The sequence below is a fragment of the Anabrus simplex genome, chromosome 4 (genome assembly GCF_040414725.1).
Source record: "Anabrus simplex isolate iqAnaSimp1 chromosome 4, ASM4041472v1, whole genome shotgun sequence".
NCBI lineage: Eukaryota > Metazoa > Arthropoda > Insecta > Orthoptera > Tettigoniidae > Anabrus > Anabrus simplex.
This window is the reverse complement of record NC_090268.1, coordinates 433,951,277-433,975,615: the sequence shown is the minus strand read 5'-3', so window position 1 is coordinate 433,975,615 and position 24,339 is coordinate 433,951,277. Positions and strand designations below refer to the sequence as shown.

Below are 24,339 nucleotides of genomic sequence, written 5' to 3'. Positions count from 1 at the left end.
GGTTCTCTGTAGTATCTGATGGGATCTGTAGTTCCCCAAGGTCTGATTTTACTGAGGTGATCCACTTGGCCTTGGAAGCCTTTTCCCTATTTGCCACCGTGAGGATTCTCTTGGTGAGCCTGCAAGGTTCCAGGCAAATCATGTGCCTGTAGAAGGTCAGTTGCCTTTTCCTCATACACGTGACTATGTCTTCCTGATTTTCATAGAGCTCGTTGTGCCTGATCCTGTAGGTGCCATCCTCCTCTCTTATGGTTCCTAGTTTCCTCCTCAAGATCTTTCTCTCTAAGTTCTAGTTTCCTGTGTGGGCCCTTTCGATTCATCAAGAGGCACTGAGAGGCGTAGAGTACAAACGGTCTTACTACTGAGTTGTAGTGCTTCAGCTTTAGGTTCTTGGAAAGGTATTTGGAGGTGTAATGATTTTACAGGAATGTTTTTTTTTTACTACTTGCTTTATGTCACACCAACACAGATAGGTCTTATGGCGATGATGAGATAGGAAAGTGCTAGTAGTGGGAAGGAAGCAACTATGGCCTTAATTAAGGTACAACCCCAGCATTTGCCTGGCGTGAAAATCGGAAACAATGGAAAACCATCTTCAGGGCTGCCGACATTGGGGCTCGAACCCACTATTTGCCGAATGCAAGCTCACAGCTGCATGCCCCTAACCACACGGCCAACTCGCCTGGTTTTACAGGAATGATAGGTACCCTCTAACTTGGTGCACCTAGTGTCTATGGCCAAAGTTTTGTTCTCGTTTGCTAAAACCCATTCTCTTAAGAACTTGACTGCAGGAACTTTACTTATGATGTTTACTTGTGGGATTGTAAGAGAAGGTCAGACTCCTTTTCCTCACACATGTGACTAGACGTGATACACTAGGTCTTCTGTAGGTTGACCCTCAAGCCAGTTTTTGTTGCAATACTGCAGAGGCTATGTAGTTGGTGAGTAGCTTCCTCCATCCTGTTGGCCAGTAGGGTAAGATCATCAGCAAAGGCTAGACAGGGTACAGTGAGGTTGTCTTTCTTATATCCAAGCTTCAGTCCTGTTTCTGATGACAATGTGGCAGTCCATTCCCTGATAATCTTCTCTAGTTCACAGCTGAAGAGGATGCAAGAGAGGCCACCTCCCTGTCTGATTTCTGTCTGGATGGGAAAGCTCTCAGAAAGCTCACCCCTGAACTTGACTTTGGAGGTGATTTTCGTCAAGGCAGCTTGGACCAATCTGGTGGTCTTCTTGTCTAATCCTAGTTCCCGCAGGGTAGAGAAGAGGGTCTGTCTTCTGAGTCATATGCCTTTTTGGAAATCTAACATAATGGCTACCCAGGGATGTCCCCCATCGGCTCCTATATGCGAGGATGGTCTTGAGGTTTTGTGTCTGCTCTGCACAGGACCTACTGACGCGGAAACCAGCCTTGTATTCACCTAGAGTTGGGAGTCGAGCTGTTCGGTGGCTCTAGTTAGCAGGGCTGTAGAGAAGATCTTGTAGGTTATAAGCAACAGGGAGATGCCTCTGTAATTGTTGAGGGCAGTCTTGCTTCTCTTCTTGTGCAGTGGATGGATCACGGCTGAGGTCCATCCCTCTGGCAAGACCTCTGCTCTCCATATGTCTTGGATGATCTGGGTGATATTCTGCAGGGACTGTTCCATCTATGGGCTTCCACATCTCTGCAACAATACCATCTTCATCAGGGGCCTTGTTGTTCTTGAGGCCTGTTGGATGGTACAGAGACCTGGTTCCTGACAGTGGGCTCGGTGAAGGTTAGTCTCTCTTTAGGTTCTTCTGCGTTGAGGAGTTTCTGGAAGTACTCTGCAAAGGTGTTGGTGCAGTCTCTGTTGTTCACTTGGGGGCCGGGTATGAGGTGTACGAGTCCCTTGTAGAGATCTCTTGAACTGTTTCTCTTGAAGTCAACTGTCTGTGATTTGTCCTTTCCACCAGAAAGTAATCAATTACTGATTTTATTCTTCTGTCACCCCAGCCATATCTTGTAATTTTCCTGCTGTTCTTCCGAAACCATGTGTTGCCCACAATCATTCCATTTCTCTCACAAAACTCAACTAGTTTCTTTCCTTCATTCCTTTTCCCATAACCATTTCATCCGATTACTTCTTCCTTTCCTCATTTCCGACCTGTGCTTTTAAGTCTCCCATTTTAACCACTTCCACATCAGTTATCTCCTTGTCTAGTTTCTCCAGGAATTCCTCAATAACTTCCACTTTGTTCCTTGTCTGTTGTGCATACACTTATATGAAGTCCTTCAGTTTCTTCCTCATTCTCAGTCTAATTTTTATTATCCTGCCAATGTACTCTACCATATCCATATATACTTCCAGCTGTTTCGAGATTAACAGGCTCACTTGATTTCTTTCCTCTCTGCCACTACTCCAGTATATTGCGTATCCTTTCCTCATTCTCTTCTTTCCTTCCCCCTTCCATATAACTTTGCTCAAACTCATCAATTCTATACCCTCATTCTCTGTCAGAGTCATAAGGTTCATTATGACCACCTTCATGATGCTGGCTACTTGTCACCCATTTTCACAGTTCCCCAGTGCCTAAGGAATTGCACGTCACTTGCCCAAACCTTGTCCAAGACAAGTTCCAAAGTGCCATATCATATATACAGGCTATTATTACGATGGGGTCGCTACTCCCTGAGGCTCAACTCGAATAGATTATATCACAAAATAGGTTAATGAAAACACAGATAACATAGTATTGTATAAAAATCAATATACAGATAACCACAATTACATTCCTATTATGCTGAAAATACATCACTTAAAGAATACCTATGAAGATCACATGCAATATCCTTGGCTAATAAATTCTCCATGGGCTTCTGTACCCCAGTGTACAAACAAGAGCTGTGAAGTGATTAGAACAGGGATAATTACTTGTAAAACCATTGTTTCACAGTCACCAGAATTCAGTTTGACATATTTTTAATTCATTTCTTATTTGATAGCATTTTTCCATAAATTTAAGGGCATTTCATTGATCCTTTTCAGTGATTTTTAGGTAATCAACATCTGCCCCCCCCCCCCCCTTTTATCACTCCCTACAATAATACAAGTAATAAATATTCTTCAATCTTTTCTTAAATGTCAGGCAATTAACTGAAAATAAATAAAATGTTAATGTAAGTTCTAAGTAGAAGTTATAATTATAACAAAAAATTACCTTAGACCATTCCAGGAGACAGCTAAAACAAAACTGGTGCAAACAGCTATCAGTGAAGGATTTATTTTCTGATTTCCCCAAACAGATTGCACAGTTTGGTTCTGGAGACACTCGTTCAGTCTTTGGAGACACATTCACTTTCTCTTCCAGAAGATTTGTTGGAGAAGCTGGAGGCTTTGGACTTGCGGCGGGAAGATCGATAGGCTGCACTGCAGGACATGTATCACCTTCCATTCTAGAAACACATACAAATCAATTCATGAAAACACACGACAGTAAGAAACAAGATGAATGTGGCCAATTGATCTTTTGCCAATGAAACCAACTGATTATCGAGAATACATCATTCAGGAAGAACAATAGAATACTGCCCGGACTGGACTGGGAGATAAAAGAGCTAAAGCTCTGACCAAGGAAAAGTCAAATGGTGAAGAACTAATCTAAGTTACAGCTAAGCCAGAGGAAGCCTTTGATGATGATCAACAGCAGTGATTATATAGATGGAAATAGACAGGATTGAATAACTACAGGAAAGATTAAATGGGGGAATAAAAGTACAAAAAATAAAGACAAGCTGGTACAGTACGATGATTATCATCACTGTTTTACGGGCCTAAACATCTAGGTTGCCAGCCCTAAAACAACTAATACTAAGGATAAAGATTCAAACTGTTGAAGAGGAATGGAAGAATTTATAATATATTTATTATGCATAATTAGAAAATATTTATACTTAATACTATTTTCAGTGGCTATTTCAGTGATGGATCTCATCACTGCATTGCACTGTAGGATATGATACCTTGTACACTGTCTATAACATAATCTGCACACCCAAGTGCGGGCTTGTGAAAGGTACCTGTGCAGCATACTTTTGTGAAGGAAGCCATACGTTGCCAACTGTGTTATCACTTGCCTTAAAACTTGATTAATCGTCGCCGTAAGACCCATCTGTGTCTGTGCGACATAAAGCCCTAGCAAAAAAAATAAATAAATAAAAAATGATTAGGCTGAGTCCAGCTGCGGTCAATGAACGCACTAGTGCTATAGAAGTTGAGATCAATTTTATTCCTCTTCTCTGTACTTTCCCGTACGAAGATTTTGTATACTGCTGTGGAAGAAAGTAGAAATTCCAATCTTAATTCCTCAATTAAAAGCTGCTCCTTTGCAAGTTCGTATGCCAGGCTTCAAGGAGTTACATTAGAGATACTAAGCGCTTTTTTTAATTTTTTTTAATTTTTAGGAATGTAGCCTTTACTGGCCAGGTTCTCCTGCCAGGGTAACGGAGTAGACCATGCAGCCAGCAACTCCATGCCGAATGTCATGCAGCGGTTAATTAACCTGGCTCCCCTGGGGGTGTCAACGGCTTTGCGCGGAGGAACTGCCCCCCCAGGGAGGGTGATGGCCCTCAATGGAGGAAATGCCACTGGAACCCATCTTGTTGGAGGGCTGCAGCTTCAACAGAACTGACTTGACGCCGAAGAGGACCTCATGCGCCAAAAGGGCTCAAGATCAGATAGTCATATGCAGAGCTGGAACAGCGGTACGGATGTGATACTGTGATGCAGAAGGCGACGGAAAACCACCGCATTATGAATTAATCCTAGTACAATCAACATGGCTGAAAACACAAGAAACACTGCCCTCAGTCCCCAGCAGACCTTAGATGGTCAGAGGGTGCTTAGAATCTCCGGGTCAGCTATCAAGATTGCAACATGGAATGCACGAAGTATGTTTGAAATAGGAAGGATTGGTAATACCATCCCTGAAATGAAGAGGATGCACTTAAGACATCCTGGGAATCAGCGAGATGCGTTGGCCAGGTTCGGGACAGTGTACTATAGGCAAGCACACACTATACTATGCTGGAAATGACTACACCAATCACCGTCATGGGGTGGCTGTTATCATGTCGCAAGCTGTAAACCGTGCTGTGAGAAACTTTGTACCATACTCAGACAGAATAGCCCTACTGCAGCTCCAGGCCAGTCCAGTCAATGTCAACATCATACAAGTGTACACACCCACAGCTGACAAAGACGATGTTGAGGTCTAGGAATTCTACAGTCAGGTCAAGTTTGTTGGACATCGCAAAAAAACATGAGATGAACATCATTCTCGGAGACTTCAATGTGAAGATCGGAAAAGGCAGAGTCGGTAACATGGTTGGACCATTTGGTCTGGGCTTTAGGAACGAGAGGGGCAGTTGGCTAGTGCAGTTCAGCCAGGAAGAACATCTTGTCGTGCTTAATACTTGGTTCAAACTACCAGCCAGGCGACTCTACACTTGGATGTCACCTCAAGATACCGCAGAACACATTGTCCGAAACAAGATCGATTTCATTCTGGTGAACCAGCGCTTCCGCAACAGTTTCAAATCGGTTAAAACCTACCCTGGAGCAGACATCGGATCAGACCATAACCCTGTGGTGACATGCATCCAACTGCGCTTTAAGACAGTTCGTAAGACCATGAGATCTGTGAGGATAGACATCAGCAAGATCAAGAACGAAGAGATTCATAAGAGGATTCAGCATGACCTATCTAAAGGTTTTGATAAAATGAATGTTGATACAGGTATAGAAGTCTTGTGGACAGAAATGAAACAGATTCTAACAGGCACAGGGAAACAACATTTAACACGTGATAAAAAGATGAAGAAACAACCGTGGATGACCGATGAGATACTGGAACTCATGGATGAGCGGCAGAAATGGAAAAACCAAGAGTTAAATACAACCAAGTGCACAAAGAAATTGAAAGGAAGATTGTGGCTGCAAAAGAACAGTAGATGGCAGAAAGATGTCAAGAGGTAGAAATCCTGCAGCAAAAGAATGACACTTAATCTACACAAAAAAAAATAAAGGAGTGCCTTGGGTTATATCGTAATAGAGGGCATCATGTTCTGGTGGATAAGAACAACTGCATTGTGACTGACATCACTGACAAACTCAGGGTCTGGATGTCATATAGAGAAGAACTGTTCAACGATGATAGACCTAACGAACATGGCACGAATGAGACAAACGCAGGTCCTGCCATTTTGAAGGACGAAGTGAGGCATGCCATCTGCCAAACGAAGAATGGAAAGGCCCCTGGACCTGATGAAGTGCATGCAGAACTCCTCACACTCCTGGACGACAATGGTATCAGCTATTCAACAAAATCTACTCAACTGGAACAATCCCAGAAGACTGGCTTAGGTCCACTTTTATCACTCTCCCCCAAAAGGCAAATACCAGACGATGCAAAGAGCACAGAACCATCAGTCTGATGAGCCATATCCTAAAGATATTCTTAAAGATCATTCACTGCAGAATCCGTGCCAAGTGTGAAGAAGTGATAACTGAAACACAGTTCGGATTCAGGAATGGTCTTGGGACTAGAGATGCACTTTTCTGTATTCAAGTACTTGTCCAGCGTTGCTTGGAAATGAACAAGGATGTCTATGCATGTTTCATAGACTACGAAAAGGCATTTGATAAAGTCCAGCAAGGGAAGTTGATGGAAATTCTACAGAACATCGGACTTGACAACCGAGTTATTCGGATTATTGCCAACTTGTACTGGGGTCAGAAAGCAGCAGTCAAGATTGAGGAAAACCTGTCAGAAGAAATAGACATCCGCCGTGGCGTTTGACAAGGCTGCGTATTATCGCCTCTACTCTTCAACATTTACTCAGAGGCTATCCTTGCCGAAGCTCTGGAAGAACCATCTAACATAGGCATCATTATCAATGGAAAACGTCTAAACAACCTCCGCTATGCTGACGACACGGTATTGCTAGCAGACAAATGTAGAAGACCTTCAAGTATTATTAGACAAAGTGAATGTTCCTTGCAACAACAGAGGAGTGAAGACAAACATTAAGAAAACCTAGTTCATGGTCATCTGTAAACGGCAAGACGGCCACGTGCAGCTCATTCTCGACAATGAACCCATCGCCAGGGTTCACCAATACAAGTATCTAGGATGTTACCTTAACCGGAAATGGGACTGCAGCCAAGAAATACGGGTCCGCATTGAACATGCGAGAAGCATCTTCATGCAGATGAAGAAACTGCTCAACAACCGCAACCTACAACTAAACCTAAGGCTCCGTCTTTCCCACGTTACTTTACGGAAGGGAAAGCTGGACACTTACTCAAGCTCTCTGTAAAAGACTGGAAGCATTCGAAATGTGGGTGTACAGATGGATGCTTCGCATTTCACGGACAGACAGAATCTGGAATTCCGAGGTGTTGGATCGACTTGGAAAGAAGACTGAAGTCATGCTGACCATTAAAAGGCAGAAGCTGGAATACTTCGGCCATATAATGCGGAATGATAAGTACAGAATCCTGCAGCTTGTTATACAAGGAGGAATAGAAGGACGTGGGAGTCCTGGTAAACGACAAACTCTATGGATGAAGAACCTCGTAGACTGGTATGGGTTGGGCATTATGGCTCTGTTCCATGTCGCTGCATCCAAATTCAAGATCGCCATGTTGACCGCCAACCTCCGCTAGAAGATGGCACATTAAGAACAAAAGAAGCCTTTAGTGCTTCCCATTATTGTAGGTTGGTTTTAAATGTATGCTATAGGTTAGAAGAGACCTGATTTTGGTGTTAAAAAGCTTTATCGCTGTGTCTAGAGAGAGCAATCTGATATATCACTCATAGCACGAATTGCAGCAACCGCTTTTTCTCTAACGTACTGGTTAAAAACTTACTCCGCTGGTCTGTAATGTAATTCCTAGATATTTGAAATCTCTCACTCTTTGTAGTGCCTCACCTCTACAAAATATTTTGTTGCTCTGTTTTGTCCTACCTCCTTTTTGGAAACTCATATGAAATGTTTTATTTTCATTCAGTTGTAGCTGGATTATAAGAGTCCATTTGACCAACAGTGCAGGAGGAGTGCATGGTAAAACAACAGGAAAAGAAATAATAGAGATAATGGAAAATACTGAAGAACATAGGAAGTGGTACACAGAAGTAAAAGAAATATCTTATGTTGTGATTGCTCAAGAAAAAGTGGGAAGGATACAAAGGGCGTGAAAACGAAAGACTCCCTACTCCTCGAGTGCTCTAATACCGATTCACAACGAAGTATTTTTAATTTTCCACCTTGTCGACGCACTAAATTGCTTAAGGCAACTTACTGGTTAAAAGTGGTACATGCTTTGTATATTATAAACCCCTTCGCCACATAACACTGTTTAGATGAATAATTCATATAATGACAAAGTATCAATGCTTTAGAGAAAGTGTCCTTAAAATTAACATCAAGCTGCAGGACAAAAGATCTGCTTGAAGGTATCCTAGCAATTTAAAGGAGATACTTTATTTCATGAAGGAGATGATGCTATGGCTGAGGTGGAATTGGCAGTCAAAATTATAATAGCACAGAAAACTGCTGCCGTTCAGTGCTAACACTTATGGGTCGATATACGTTTTTGCATCGCATATTTACTCTGTGGAGTACATTACGACTTCTATTTTTATTCAATGTGTGCTGCTATCTATTGGGGACTGTAAGAATGAATTTCAGACAACTTCTTCTTGAATGCGAAGACAATATTACTCTGTTCCCTTGGTGATGTATATACTCAATAGAAAGTGATCACAGGAAAATGGCAGGATGAAATATTGGCCACAATTTCGACTGAATTTACGGACAGTGACCACAAAAGTGATGAACGTTTTGAGCCACGTGATGAAAGTGATCTGAGTGGTGATAATGACAGTGATGCGTGTGATGTTGGGGGAGGTGATATGTTATCGCGACCCGGACCTCACTAGCACGTAGAGAATTCCAACACTGCTTGGAGATCGTAAACTACAGGTGATGGTGGCCTGCCTAAATTTCCTTTTTAGGTCAGTAAGTGGATTTGTAAGCCATGGCAATAGACCTGTAACAGGGTACAGTACTCACTATTTTTTACAAACCAGTTACTAACTTCCATTAGGGATGAGATAATCGAACACATGAAACTAAAATTTCAGAGAAACACTCCACTTCAGAAGCGGTCTACTATATGGTGTTCACGGAAAGATGTCACAGTAGAAGAACTGGAGGCCTTTATAAGTGTAGTGATAAATAAGGGAATGAACAGTAAGGCAGAAATGCAGGACTATTTCAGTGAGGACTGGTTAGATAAGCAGTTATTTTACAAAGATATGTTTTCTAGGGGTAGATTTCTACAAATATTTTGGAATATTCATCTCTCCTCCTCTCAAACTGACCACGTAGGCTCTAAAGTGAAAAACAGTGTCATACTTGGATACGAAATTCAGGGAATTTTTCATCCCACGGTAAAACTTGAGTGTTGACGAAAGCACTGTAGGTTTCAAGGGCTGTATTGTTTTCAAGTGCTACACCAAGCAAAAGCCAACCAAGCAGGAACTTTGTATTTATGTACTTTCTGTCTCTGCTTCTGGGTATGTGTGTGCAATGCAACCTTACTATGGTGCAGTGACAACACAAGCACTTATTAGGCCTGATTTACCTTTTACTGCTAGGATTGTCATCCAATTGGGGACAAAAATATTGCAGGCTACCAATGAAACAGGTTTTCAAGTATTCACGGACCGGTTTTATACTGGTTACGAGTTAGCAGCTGAACTATTGAAACTGGAAGTCCACATTACAGACACTAATGGTCAGCAGGAAAGGCCTACCTACCCAGGTGAAAAAAGAAGCAACAAAGAAAATGAAGCAGCATGACATAGTAGCAGTTTTCATGTGTAGTTTGGAAGGACAAGGGAATTATTGCAATGCTGTCAACATTCTACGACAATTCCACTCAGGTGGTGAAAAGGGAAATGAGGAGAGGAGTTGAAGAAGTATACATAAACTAGTTGTTTGTGGTTATAATAAGTGCATGGAGGGGAGATGATGTTTCTAACCAGTATGTGTGCTTGTACCCCTTTACACATAAATCGGTTAAATGGTGGCGGAAAATGCTTTTCTGGCTTCTGGAGGTATCCATTGTGAATGCCTACCTTCTCTTTAAGCAATCCGACCCTAAAAAGTCGCATTTCAAGTTCAGGAAGGACCAAGTAACCCAACTTGTTGGGAACATCCGGAACACTCAGAACCAGAAAAGGGGCAGGCCAGTGACTGACTATCAATAAAGTAATACCTGGTTGCCAGCCATTAAGGATTTACGTAGGTAGTTCCCTTCCCTGTCCCTTCACTATTGTTATTTCGTCTCTCTGTTTTCCAAATTCACACGTTCCCCATCACCAGATATTTCATTCCAGGCTTGTGTCAATGTCATACACCTGTCAATGTCATATGTTATGCAAATGTTATGGGACCCTCTTAGACCGATTCTGATGGTTCGGTCTGTCTTCGCTTCGAGCGCTAGCGCTGTGCCACGTCTGGGGAGCCGTCTGGTGATGAATGAATGTATCATTTCCACTTCAATTACAATGTATAATTTCAAAAAGTCCTTGTTTAAGAAGCCTTTCTCGTGGGCAGTCGAGATTTTCTTCTGATGACGCAGAGCACAGTTCTCTGCGAAACGGAAAGAATTTAATCTTATTTTCTTGACACGGCATAAGCCCAAAAGCTTATACAGTATCATGTCTATAAGTACGGGCCGCGAAAGCATCAATGGCAACACATAATATTAATGGTTGGCTTGTTTCTAGAATTCTACGATCTGTTCAACTTTCCTAGTCTCGGTCATATTTTGGGAGGAAATGGCAATATCTTGAACAAGTGAACAAGTACAAATGAGAAAAAAATTCACAAGAGGTAGCTGCCCTAGAACAAGGGGTACCGTACGGTAACAGCATCAAAGCGATAGTAATGTACTTAATGCCAATCCAATTTCCACACTATTTAGGAAAAAATGAGCTTACATATGTTTTTTAATTTTGAAATTCCCCTGTTGAACAGCTATCCCCAACGAAGAATACTTTATTTTTCTTTGCATATATAGCATAAATGGTGTTTTAATATTGACAATGAATTACGTAAAACATTTAAACAAAGATCTTTTAAAAACGAAAAAGGAATACCAAAACGAAGGAAGAAATTACCATATTTCTCTGAATCCAAGACAACGGTTTTTCTCAGAATTTCACGTGACAAATCACGGGCCTTGCATTCGCGACATAGCTATAATGAACATCACTGGCAGCCACCACGGTAACCACGCTGCTTCCCATCACACCATGCGTGCACACAAAACTCAACCTTCAAGGCCCGCATCTTTCGCTAACCGCTGTAGTCGATTGAACAGTGCCCCTGTGTAACGTCAGTGGTTCTTGGAAAATAGGAAGAGAGAATGACATTCCACTAGCCTCTACAAAAAAGTTTGAGTTTCTGAAATCCACAGAATAGCATCAAAATATTAGACCTACGGTACTCTTGAGCTAATTATAAAGTCGACCAAAATGTACCATACTTATAGGCCCCAGTTGCGCAGGAAATAAAATTCAAATTGGAATAGCAAGGATGCGACCCTTAGAATTCTTAGAAGGGCCACAGTTATTCAGTGACACAGTTATTACGTATTCAATGTACCTGATGCTTAGTAAAAGTAACCGTTTTATTGACAACAAATATTTTCGTGATGGATCATTGTACTGTAGAGACACGCGGAACAGGTATTGCCGGCAAATTTTCAACGGGTTCTCGTCAATATTATGATGCCAATTTAAAGTTAATGGTTATTAAAAATGGGGAAATGACGAATAATTGTGCAGCTGCAAGAAAATACGGCATAACTAAAGCCAATGTTCGCGTTAGCCTGAAGCCAAAGATAGCTTAAAAAATGTGTCCATACAAAAAAATGCATTCAGTGGCCTGTAACAAGGACGTTTTAGAGAAGTCGAAGACGAAATTGTGAAGTATGTGCGCAAAAAATGCAAGGGTGAAATGGTCGTATTACAGAGCACAAAACTCTACCTTCAACGTCCAGGCCTTTATCATACTGTATATCGCCAGTCGCTGAAGCCGACAAGTGAAACATGCGTCTAGCGGCAGCCGGTTGTACCCGACATTTAGCCGTTCAACGTGGAGCGTTGTGCATTGCACGCGCGTAGCAGCTTCTGCTTTGTGCTTCTATCTAGCAAACAGTTCTTGAACTATCACATATGAAATGATATATATATATATATATATATATATATGTATGTTCAGTCTTCAGCCCTAAGGCTGGTTAGATCCTCAACAGCTCTGCCATCAGCTGTCACAGATGGCCTACGCATCACTGAAGAGGCGTACTAGGAAAATGAGTGAGGTAGTTTCCCGTTGCTTTCCTCACCGAGCCAGAAGTTGCTAGTACATATCAGTCTGCCAAGCCCACTGAAATGCATGCATCAACCGACCCTATGAGCAACGTTTTCACACCATTCATTGCAGGGACTGGCTGCACAAGGAATGGCATTACTAGCATCGCTCATACCTCAGTCACTTTCATATTGTCAAAGCCAAGGATAAGACAGAGACAGATCAATGAAACTAACAAAATTGCTCTAGCCATACCAGAAGACATAGTGCACTGTAAACACTAGGTCCTGCCAGCAAAGGCATATATATATATATATAGAGAGAGAGAGAGAGAGTTTTTTCGATTACGTATGATATATCGCGTCTGAAAAAGCAACAAGTTCTGCTGTTGACACCATAGCAGCCAAACATTTTTTGTGTGTCGTGGATGCGAAGATTAAAGATGTTTTAGCAAAAGATGATACAGAAATTTTTGATTTGTTAAACAAGGACTAGGATATAGAATCAGAGTGAAAGTAGTGATAATGACAGTGATGTAGCTTGTGATAGGTGAGAAAATATTGTCCATAATGTTATGGATGGTGGGATTGTTTAGGAAGACACGGATAATTACAGAGGGGAAAGGGAAATGTTCATGACAGATTTTGGGCCTCAAAATCCTGCAAAGAATTGTTCATATCCTGTGAAAACTTTTCAGTTGTATTTTACTGTTGAGTTCGTAAAGATGGTAGTAGAACAGGCAGATATTTATGTTCAACATCACATGCAGTCACACGGAATGTTATTTCTGCTCCGATCAATTGTAAATTAAGGGGTACCAGCTACTGTGTAGGAAATGTATGTGGTTTTTGCAGTTTATATGTTAATGAGCATAGTACACTTCTACTTACAATTTGTTTTAAGTCACACTGACACAGATAGGTTTTATGGTGACGATGGGATGGGAAAGGCCAAGGAGTGGGAAGGAAGCGGTGTGGCCTTAATTAAGGTACACCTGAAAACCTGAAATGGTAAACCATGGAAAACTATCTTCTGGGCGGCAAACAGTGGTATTCGAACCCACTACCTCCCGGATGCATGCTCACAGCTGTGTGCCCCTAACTGTCCAGTAAGCCTAGTACAGAAACCTATATTGAGATCTTATTTCTCAAAAAACTGGGCACTAGCAACTCCTGTATTTGGTTCGGCCATTTTCCTTGTTAAATTTTAAAGCGCTACAAGATTTCTCCATTGCAATGACCTTAGGTAGGTAATTCCAGTAACTTATGCTGTACATGTGTCTTTATGCGTTAATAACAAAATGAAAATGTTAGTAAAATTCATCGAACCGTTTGTCAGTTAAGCTTGATTAACTAAAAGCCTGCATTCATAACATGCTTGGCGCTATACTCTTCCAGCAACACAGGGTAGCCAGGTAGAGAAAGTCCTCCTATGCTGAGAGATTAGTAAGAATTTAACAGACAACAGGAATACTTTCCTGATGGAAAGAAACATGTGGAACAAGTATTACTGGAAAATTTTCAACGGGTTTGATATTATGATGCCAATTTTAATAAAAGGGTATTTAACACAAGGAAATAAAGAATAATTGTTCAGATACAGAAAAATAGGCATAATTAAAGCCAATATCTGGCATTGGTGTAAGGCCAGACAGTCTAAAAATGCATACTGTACAAGAAAGGCATCCAGTGGCACGCAACAAGGAACATGAAATTGTGAGGTATGTGCACGATAAACGCAAGGCCGGAATGGCCACAATACAAGATGAGATACAAATGCGGGCTCACAAATAGGAATTCCCTAAAATTTCAAAGGCAGTATCACATACCTCTAATGAAAATAATTAGGGTAGTAGGTAGGATTTACATAATCCTTGTGTATGTTTATTTTATTTCTCAAATTATACCTGAAATTTTTAATAAATAAAATTATAATTTCACAAAATACTTTCCAAGCCTGATTTAATTTTTTTGAAGAAGTGGGGGTTGTCTTGCATTCAGGGTCATCTTGCATTCAGAGAAATAAGGTAACTGAAAATTTTGAGATAGATTCATGTGCAGCGAAGAGCAACCCAATTGCCTCCCAGCAACTGGTGGGTATGTGATATTCTTCCACCCACTTAAAAAAAAAAAACAGGGTTCATTGTGTCTTCTTTTCAGAATCAACTTCTTAGGCCTGTGAACTGTTACTCTCAAAACTTATTGTTGGATCAATAGCAATGCTGATGTTTCTCTTACTGTCAATCGTGACAATGTCTGCATGTTTACTGGATCCATCAGTGGAGATACAGGGCACTTCTTCAGAGACTTTAAATCTGCCAGATATTTTGAGAGAAGTTCTGCAATACTACTCCTACGTCTATGGTGCCTGTTATTTCCCAAGAGTTCCCTTTTCGGGCAGAAAGAAAGAATATCAGGGAGGGTTTCTATCATGCTGCATTGACAGCAATGGTTTTCTTGGCTTCTACTGTGATCACTTCGAACTGCTATCACATTACAGTTCATTTGAATGGTATTAGTCCATTGGAAGGTTAGAAGTCCCTTCTTCAGTTTATTCCACGTGTTTGATTGTGTCCATTCTGAAAAATGCGAGACACCTTCTCCACGGTGTGGTACAGTAGTTTCAATGTTTCAAACTGCAGATTTCTCAGTTTCTTTTGGGAAGTCTGTACCTTAGGTTGTTCATCAGGGGTGAAATCAAGGCTTCTCAGACTACCCTTTATTTCTTGCTGAAAATTTCTTGTTTGTGCCACAAGTGGGTCAACAATGAAGTCCAGATATTAATGTGTTGAAGGAAAACTTACCACGGCACTCCCATAATGGCCAGGCCACAAATCTTTTGAGCTATAGACCGTGCAGTCTAGAGCAGGGATGGCGAACCTTTTCCAACCAGTGTGCCATTTTAACTCTGGTTTATTATTCTCATCTGTTGACTGTGCCACTTGTTGTTTTCCATTTCCATTACGGGATGTCTACAACCTACACCCCCCCCCCCCCCCCGCAACTTCCTTTCAATTTTCAATTTCCCGATTATGTTCCATAATACGTTATTTATTTATTCATTTATTGAGTTATTTCTTCTTCTTCTTGCGTTACGGCCTCTGTAGGACCACGGACAGCTCCTTCACGGATTGCATTTTCTTCTTCTCCTCCCAGAACCTCTTCATCCTTTCTCTTCTTCTCTCCCGCTCTTCTTCCGAGATATTCAGTATCCTCTTCTCTTGTCTACTCCACTGGTGACTCTCAATCCTTTTCCTGTATCCATCCCTATCATTGATCTCTGGCATATTAGTCGGTATGTACTTGCTTTTCCAATTTTCCTTTTCTTCCACCTTGATCCCCAATTCTGACCAATCTTTCCGGAGTTCAACTACCCACTTGGTTCCTGTCTTTCCTCGTGTCCTCGCTGTTGTTTCCCATACTCTTTTCGTCATTCTATCCATATTCATCCTGATTACATGTCCCGCAAACCGTGCTCTTTTCAGTCTGATTTCTTCTGAGATTGTCCTCATGTTCCGGTATAGTTCTTCCCTGGGTCTCCTCATCCATCTCTCACCTCCTCTCTTAGGGCCTAGTATTTTCCTCAATATTTTTCTCTCTTCTTTCTCTAGTTGTTCCGCACCATTTCTTCCTAGTGCTATTGTCTCAGCAGCATATAATACAGCATTTCTCACCGTTGCCTTGTAATGTCTGATCTTTGCGTCTGTAGATATATTCTTTTTATTGTATATATCTCTGGTCATACAGAAGGCTGATCGCATCTTCTTTATCCTCTCTGTTATTCCCTCATTACTCCTATTCCTTCCTGTTATAAATTCTCCTAGGTACTTGAATTTGTCCACCTTTTGTACGGTGCCTTCCGGTGTTGTCCAATCCTCAGTGGTATTCAATGTCTTTGTCTTGTTGTAGGCGATCCTCAGTCCTACCCTTCCGGCTATATTGCTTAAGTTGTAGAGTTGTGTCTTTGCATCTTCTTCTGTCTCACTTACTATAGCTATGTCGTCCGCAAAGGCTAGACAATCTACTTGGGCCCTATTGTCCTTTTTGTCCCCAACATGCGTCTTTGGTATTCCCATTGTCTCATTCATTGTTCTCCACTGTCTGATGACTTCATCCAGAGCTATGTTGAACAACATTGGTGATAATCCATCTCCTTGTTTGACACCAGTGTTGATATCAATTCTTCAGAGAGTACTCCTCTGAATCTCACCCTTGCCTTTGTGTCTGATAGAATTTCCATTATGAGTTCATGTGTAGTGCCATCTAATCCTCTGTTCTTCAGGATTCTTCCAAGAGTTTGTCTGTCGATGGAGTCATATGCCTTAGTGAAATCTACAAAGGTTACCACCGTTTTTTTGTTCTTTAAGGCCCTATGTTCTATCAGTTGTTTCAGTATAAATATCTGTTCTATGCATCCTCTTCCCTTCCTAAATCCTGCTTGGTAGTCTCCAATTGTACTTTCTAACTGTTCTTCCAGTCTATTGAGCAGGACTTTTGACAACACCTTATAGCCAATCTCTAGTAGCGAAATTCCTCTATAGTTGTTTGCATCCCTCTTGTCCCCCTTCTTATGTATTGGTATTATGATCGCATTCTTCCATCCTTCTGGTAACTTCTTTGTTCTCCAAATCTGGCCGATGATGTTGGTCATGTTGTCTACTGCCTTGTCACCTCCCCACTTAATCATCTCAGCTGATATTCCATCTTCTCCGGTTGCTTTGTTATTCTTTAGATCGCTTATGGCCTGTGCGACCTCATCTCTAGTTGGAGGACATGACTCTCTCTCTTCTGTGTTTTTCCCCAGCTCCAGCTCTTCTTCAGGTGGTTCACAGTTTAACAGGTCATGAAAGTATTCTGCAAGTATCCTACAGTTCTCCTTCGCACTAACTGCCAGATCCCCATTCTTATCTCTTATAAAGAGTTCTCTGCCTTTATATCCACTCAGGCTCTTTTTGAATTTCCCAAAAAAGTCTCTACTATTGTTTTTCCTGAAGTTGTTTTCAATTTCATCAATTCTACAGTGTGATCCATTCCATGAGCTAAAAGGAATGTTTGTTGGGACAGCTCGGGACTGTCCAATTATACGACTGAGGTTGTTAGCCCCAGAAGATGAAATAAGAGCTTGATGTTCAGCTCAGGCTGGCATTTCCTCCAAACCTCACGCTTCGGTTTTCCCTCCGGTACTCGGGTGGCTGACTGCAGTGGTTTCCCACTGGGCGATGGGTGCGCCACGTCCCTACGCCAATTGAGTTATTTATTTATTTATTATAAATATTTGCATAACGGGTGCAATATATCTTGTAAATACTTCCTCCATTAGCTTCATTATCTTCCCATGTTGTAGTTTGTACGCTCAACAATTAAACTAATTTCTCCCTCATCACATTTCCATAAGAAAATCTAAAAAAAACCCAGCTATCCTTGTTTGTAAGGTCACATTCATGCTTTCATCAAAACATACTGCATATATGTGGGAGATATCCAAATTAGCTTTCAACTGCTCCGAAACTTCTTCACTCATTTTTATTATTCTATCCTTGACAGCAGTTCAGCTGGCTGGGACTCCTTTAATCTTGCTAATTATTAGTTGTTTGTTAGGGAAGTTTTCAAATAATGTGTCGGACGTCAATAAGAAACTTTCTTTCAACAACTCACCGTCAGAAATCTGTTTCCCATGCATGCTGTACTATGCAATGAGACAGATAGAAAAAGCCGCACTGATATTATTCCTGGGCCGGAAATATGATGCAAAAGAACTAGTTTGTTTGTGTAATGTTGGATATTTTATGAAACGAACTCTCTTCTTTCTTCATTTGAAATGGAACAAACATTTGAATGACCAGTCTCAAAATTGCGCTTTACATTAAATATGGGGGATACAACTGTTTTCGAACACAGGCAACACATCTTTTTAACAGTCCGAATTCCCTTGGCCAGAGTTCTTGAAAAATACGGTCACCACCTTTGTTAAGTTTCTGTTTTTTTCGGCACCGAAAACATATTTGCGGTGTCCGTATACAAAACCACCAGAAAACGACACTATCACTTGACTTTCGGACCTATCAGTGTAGCAGTGTTGCCATATTGCACGTCCGAATAGAACTAGTACTTATTGTTAGATTTTCGATATTTATTTCTTATTTAAAGTTAAAAACTTCATTATTGTTCCGTATTGAATAGAGAAATAAGATGTACAATATTATAGGTTAGGATCCACCTTTCAATACTCCGTAATAAGATGGTAAAAAGTAGTTACAACCTGTTTAATGGGACCGGTTTCAACACATTTTAAGTGTCATCATCAGCCAATTTGCGAAGATCTTAAAACAACTAGCACATTGAATACAGGCAAAAAATTAACATTGTATCATAACGTAGCAATTCAGTAAATGTTCAAAACACAATAATCACAGTCAAGAGAGTAAACAGAACATCACTATCTTGCGCCGAAAACAAATATAGCTGAAGTTCATAAGCAACGACTTTACATAAGCGAATATTTGACCTGCTTATGAACTTCAGCTATATTTGTTTTCGGCGCAAGATAGTGATGTTCTGTTTACTCTCTTGACTGTGATTATTGTGTTTTGAACATTTACTGAATTGCTACGTTATGATACAATGTTAATTTTTTGCCTGTATTCAATGTGCTAGTTGTTTTAAGATCTTCGCAAATTGGCTGATGATGACACTTAAAATGTGTTGAAACCGGTCCCATTAAACAGGTTGTAACTACTTTTTACCATCTTATTACGGAGTATTGAAAGGTGGATCCTAACCTATAATATTGTACATCTTATTTATTTCTTACACGTGAAACACTGTAAGATATGCACTGTCTGTAGTACGAGACGTATATATAAAATATTATGTTCATGTGGCATGCCACTGAAATCGTGTCCGCGTGTCACTAGATGACACGCGTGGCATAGGTTCGCCATCCCTGGTCTAGAGAGTCCATTGGTAAACCGATTATTCCGGAAAGAAGTACAATATTCCACAATACCATCAGACTATCTCAGATTCAGAACGAACACTGTCCCACTAAGCCACACACACTAGAAGCGGAAATATCACAAATAATATCACTACATAACCGAACCTTACAAAACATAAAAGTCCCTCTAACAGAGAGAGCTCATAATTTGCACTAACGTTAGTCTGGAACACTTATCGCTCAAGTGCGGCCAATATCCAGTATGATATAGATGTTGATTCCCATACGGAATTACAATACTACAATATCCAGTATTCGGGAGATAGTGGGTTTGAACCCCACTGTCGGCAGCGCTGAGGATGGTTTTCAGTGGTTGTCCATTTTCCTACCAGGAAAATGATGGGGCTGCACCTTAATTTTTTTTTTGCTAGTTGCTTTACGTTGCACCGACACAGGTAGGTCTTATGGCGACGATGGGACAGGAAAGGGCTAGGAGTGGGAAGGAAGCAGCCGTGGCCTTAATTAAGGCACAGCCCCAGCATCTGCCTGGTGTGAAAATGGGAAACCACATACCTTAATTAAGGCCACGGCTGCTCCCTTCCTACTCCTAGCCCTTTCCTGTCCCATCGTCGCCACAAGACCTATCATGTTGGTGAGACGTAAAGCAACAAAATAAAATTATCGAGAAGTCACACCTTTTATGAAGTCGGTACATTTATGACTAATTCCTAAAATATTAGGACAACTTTACACAATATTGTTTATGATTATGTCTTTCCCTTATATGTTTTGTGTGTCAAACGGAGTTGCATGCTGCACAAAGATCTCTGCAGCCTGAACCAAATGTGATACTGACAGTTTCCAGACTTAAAACTATGAATGCTGCAAGATCAGCTTTCCCAGGCGTTCATTTTCAAGCATGCTGTAACCGTACACTAGAATTATCTTCCGATTTTAGGTTAGGAAATATTTGTAAATGAAAATCTCCCGATTTTAGGCTAGGAAATTTCCGTAAAATAATTTTTAATATGAAGTAGTGAATGTCATGCGAGTTCGTTAAATTAAGATATCAGAACATAGTATTATAAGAAGGATTTGTAGTTAGGGAGAATTGAACATGTATATCCTTATATTTGTATAACTTTTAATTTGGGTAAGAGTCTCTACACATGGCCTAGCAGTGAAGATTGTGCAACATGGGAAACAGTGACTGTACCAGTAGAGACTGTTGAAGTCGGCTGAAAGTGTTGCAACAAGCGGCTTAGAAACCTGGGGTACAGCTGGGAAGTATAGGCTGAAAATGATTATTCATCAATGTGCATGAACACTAAAGATCGCTTACTTTCATATCAGCCGCCCAGTAACTAATCCGAAGGCTCAGATTTTGAATGAGGTTGCGTTGACAAAGACTCTTGATGTTTCAGTTAGAGCACTGCTATTGGTGGACTTTTGCAGACAACAGAGCCATGTGGAGCAAGCCTATATATATGTGTATGCACCAGTAACAATTCATTATCCATTATGGAGTTAGTAGTATTGAAGAACCTTGACTATGGAGTCATTACTGTACGCGTTCATTACATATGTTCACGAGTTCTTTACGAGGTTATGACAAGTCATTCTTGGTGTGCATTCTGTGGAAGGCTCTACATAGTCTTACCCTGGATTATTCCTCTCCGAGAAAATGCACAGTGTGTGTGGTGGTTAATATGTGTAATCAGGAGCTAACGTGGTGGTGTGCACAGAACTGATTATTGCTAAGTGAAATGGTAGGCTAAGTGTTCATTACTTGGTCATCATTGGATTCATTAGACATGGCATCCATCGTTCACAATAGCCATTTTATATTGTAATAAGTAGTAGTAGTAGTAGTATTTATTCATTCAACATGTCGTTTACATATTTACAGGACTCTGTTTTATATATACATAACTCTTCTAATAACATTATTACTTGAGAAATATTAATCTTATAACTAAACCACATATATTACAGAAGTAGTAGTATTATTATCAACATATTAATACTTAAAATAAATTGAACTTCTAACTATCTCTTGCACACATTAAATAAATTATTATTATTATTATTATTATTATTATTATTATTATTATTATTATTATTATTATCCAAAAGCACACCAACCTCAACAGAGTCAAGTAGATATCAGTAAAATACCACGTAAGGTGAAAAATAATAAGAATAATCGTATGGCCTGAGATACCATGTGCAAATATTTCAATTTGATGCATCTGGCTGTCTGCCCGTCAATTTCAAAGTTCTGCTTTACCCTAGGCCTACTAGATGGCAGACCGACATCGTACAACATGGAGTGGCAAACAAACATTCTTCCGCCATTCAAAAAACTACCTCTGCCCAGGTTTGAACCCGCTATCTTGGGATCCGGAGGCCGATACTCTACCACTGATCCACAGAGACAGCTATTTTATTTGTGAAGTTGTATAATATGATTAACGGAGTATAGTAAGGTGACTGGGATTGTTTCTTTCTCATACACCTATTACTCATGGTAAATTTATTGCATGGTGATGGTGATATTCATGTAAACGAGGTTAAGAATGGGCAGTACCTGACGAGTTGGCCATGTGGTTAGGAATGTGCAGCTGTGAGCTCGCATCTGGGAGATAGTGGGTTCAAACCCCAGTGTCGGCAGCCCTGAAGATGGTTTTCCATGGTTTCCAGAATACTGACCGCACTGAAGAGCTCGGTCGTCTTATCTGTATGAAATCATCAATCTGAAGGGTGACCTTAGAACTATGCACTTTTGTGGTTTGTAGACTGTAGATGATGTTTGTGGATGTTCAATTTGTAAGCGGCAAAATGAGTTGTCTCATGTGATGATTATTGTTGGTGTCGGTTGTATTTTATTTTATCACTAGCTGCTGTACCCGTGCTTCACCACGGAATTCTAAATTTTATACAGAATTCTTGGTTAGGTAGTGTAAACCTTGTGAGCAAGATTATATTAAATTGTATAGCTCTTAACGTTGCCCTAGAAGCACGACGGGGAAGTCACCAACATCTTTTCTCATACCAAGACTGGGTTAGGGAATTTTCATTGTAATGGTAGGCCAGCTTACCGTCAGTCACAATCAGGTTGGGGAGTTTTCATTATAATGGCAGACACTCACTCTCCGCCTGGCTTTATAGACTCTCAGAAAGTCTCTCTTAGTGGTTTTCCCAACTGAAATGAACATGGGTCATTACAATGACGTCTGTAGGAATGGCGCGATTAAAAGCAATGCCTTCATATGAAATACTCGATCAAATTAAAAACCACACATTTTTTCACTTTTAACGAACAGTACTATGCTGCCGAACTAACAGTCCAAAGCTACAGAGCTGGAATGACCAAGACGCAGACATCCGTGTTTCGTGAACAATCGTCGTCCTTTTTTCGGCGGGGGGGATGTCAAATAGTAGATAGTCCCAGGGCAAAAACTATGCCCGTTTACTTATCGGCTTCCTGGGAGTACCCGATGAGTCGGAAATTCTCAATTCACTACACTGATGGGGGAAAGAACTATCTGACGTGGAGGCAATTTTTCCTCCAAGCCAGAGAAGAAACCACATCTTCACTGCTAATTTGGAATAAAATTAATGTAGATTTAATGAAAGTGAAGACGAAGAAGCTTTTCCTAAGAAACGGCTCTTTTCAAGGTTGAATTTTGAGTTATTTAGTGAATTCTGGTACTATAATTTAGAACAGGGATAAATTGTAATTCCAGACCAGTTCATACTACTATTCCTACTATTACTAACTGAGCCTCTGACTGAAGTGTGCACACTGCTCATTCAAAACAGCGCGTCAGAGTAGGTATCGAATAGCTGGCATACTATGATGAACCAGTGTGTTACGTACCAGCAGTATCAGAAAATATACAAACCAGAGGATTGGCATGCTAAAAAAGAAAGTTATCTAACTCTTCAGCTATTTCCCGCCAATATTCAGTTAGGCTGTTATACTCAGTACGCAGCAGTAATCCCATCTATCAGAGTTGAATGTCAGCATAAGAGACAAAGAACATTACAACAAGCAATGGTCAGTGTAATGTTATTGTTGATCTATGTTACTCGCTTTCGATATTGTAGGCCGTCACATTATTGTCTTATGATTCTGAAATACCGCTCTTATCATAGTTGGTACTGTAAAACTGAATAAAACATAAATGGTCGGAAATTATGTTCTCTATAACTTTTGTTATGTAGTACTTTTCCATATGACCAAGAACATAGGTATTTAAAAATTATATTTTAGGTGCCTTCCCCTAAACTACCATTTCGCCCAGGGTGAATAACATTGTTTATAGCTTAAACTGTAGTTTCTTATTCCCCGACTCTATATACCGATTTTCATTAAATTCTGTTTACCCACTTTGTCGGGGCTCGGCGTTGATATGGACTTAGCAACAAAAATCCAAATTCATGAATATCTCTGTTATCATAGCCGGTACGATAAAGTCATAAGACGTAAATGATCAGAAATTTAATTCTACATAACTAAAGTTATCGATATGACCACTAATAATATAAATATTTGAGAATTGAATTTTAGGCCTTCCCCTAAACTACCATTTCACTCAGCGTGAATAAAATAATTTACAGCCTAGATTGTAGCGGCTCACCCCCCCCCCCCCCCCCGACTCTACATACCGATTTTTATTAAATTCTCTTCAGCCGTTTTCTTGTGATGCGTGTACATACATACAGACAGAAAAAAATTACAGAAAAGTAAAAACTGCATTTTCTTGTTACTGTGGACATGAACGATACAGAAATACCATTCTTTTCAAATTCTGAGCAATGTACAGACAAAACTCTTATTTTATATATATAGACTAAATACTAGTAATGAAACTTATGGAAAATCTTTTATTTGTACAATAAATAAAAACTTGGCATGCTAACCAAATTTATTTCCAGAGTTGGTTTTCTTTTTTTTTTGCTTTTTGCTTCACGTCGCACCGACTCAG

At 40.4% G+C, this 24,339-nt stretch overlaps 1 protein-coding gene across 1 annotated transcript in view; it reads right to left on the bottom strand.

Moving 5' to 3' along the window:
* Positions 1–24,339, bottom strand: part of LOC136872061 (E3 ubiquitin-protein ligase Topors) — a 173,593-nt gene that overhangs the window by 78,908 nt on the left and 70,346 nt on the right. Inside the window, exon 2 of the mRNA XM_067145918.2 lies at positions 3,181–3,415. Coding sequence (XP_067002019.2) covers positions 3,181–3,414 — 234 coding nt within the window. The 5' untranslated portion in view covers position 3,415. The remainder of the gene's footprint in view (positions 1–3,180; positions 3,416–24,339) is intronic.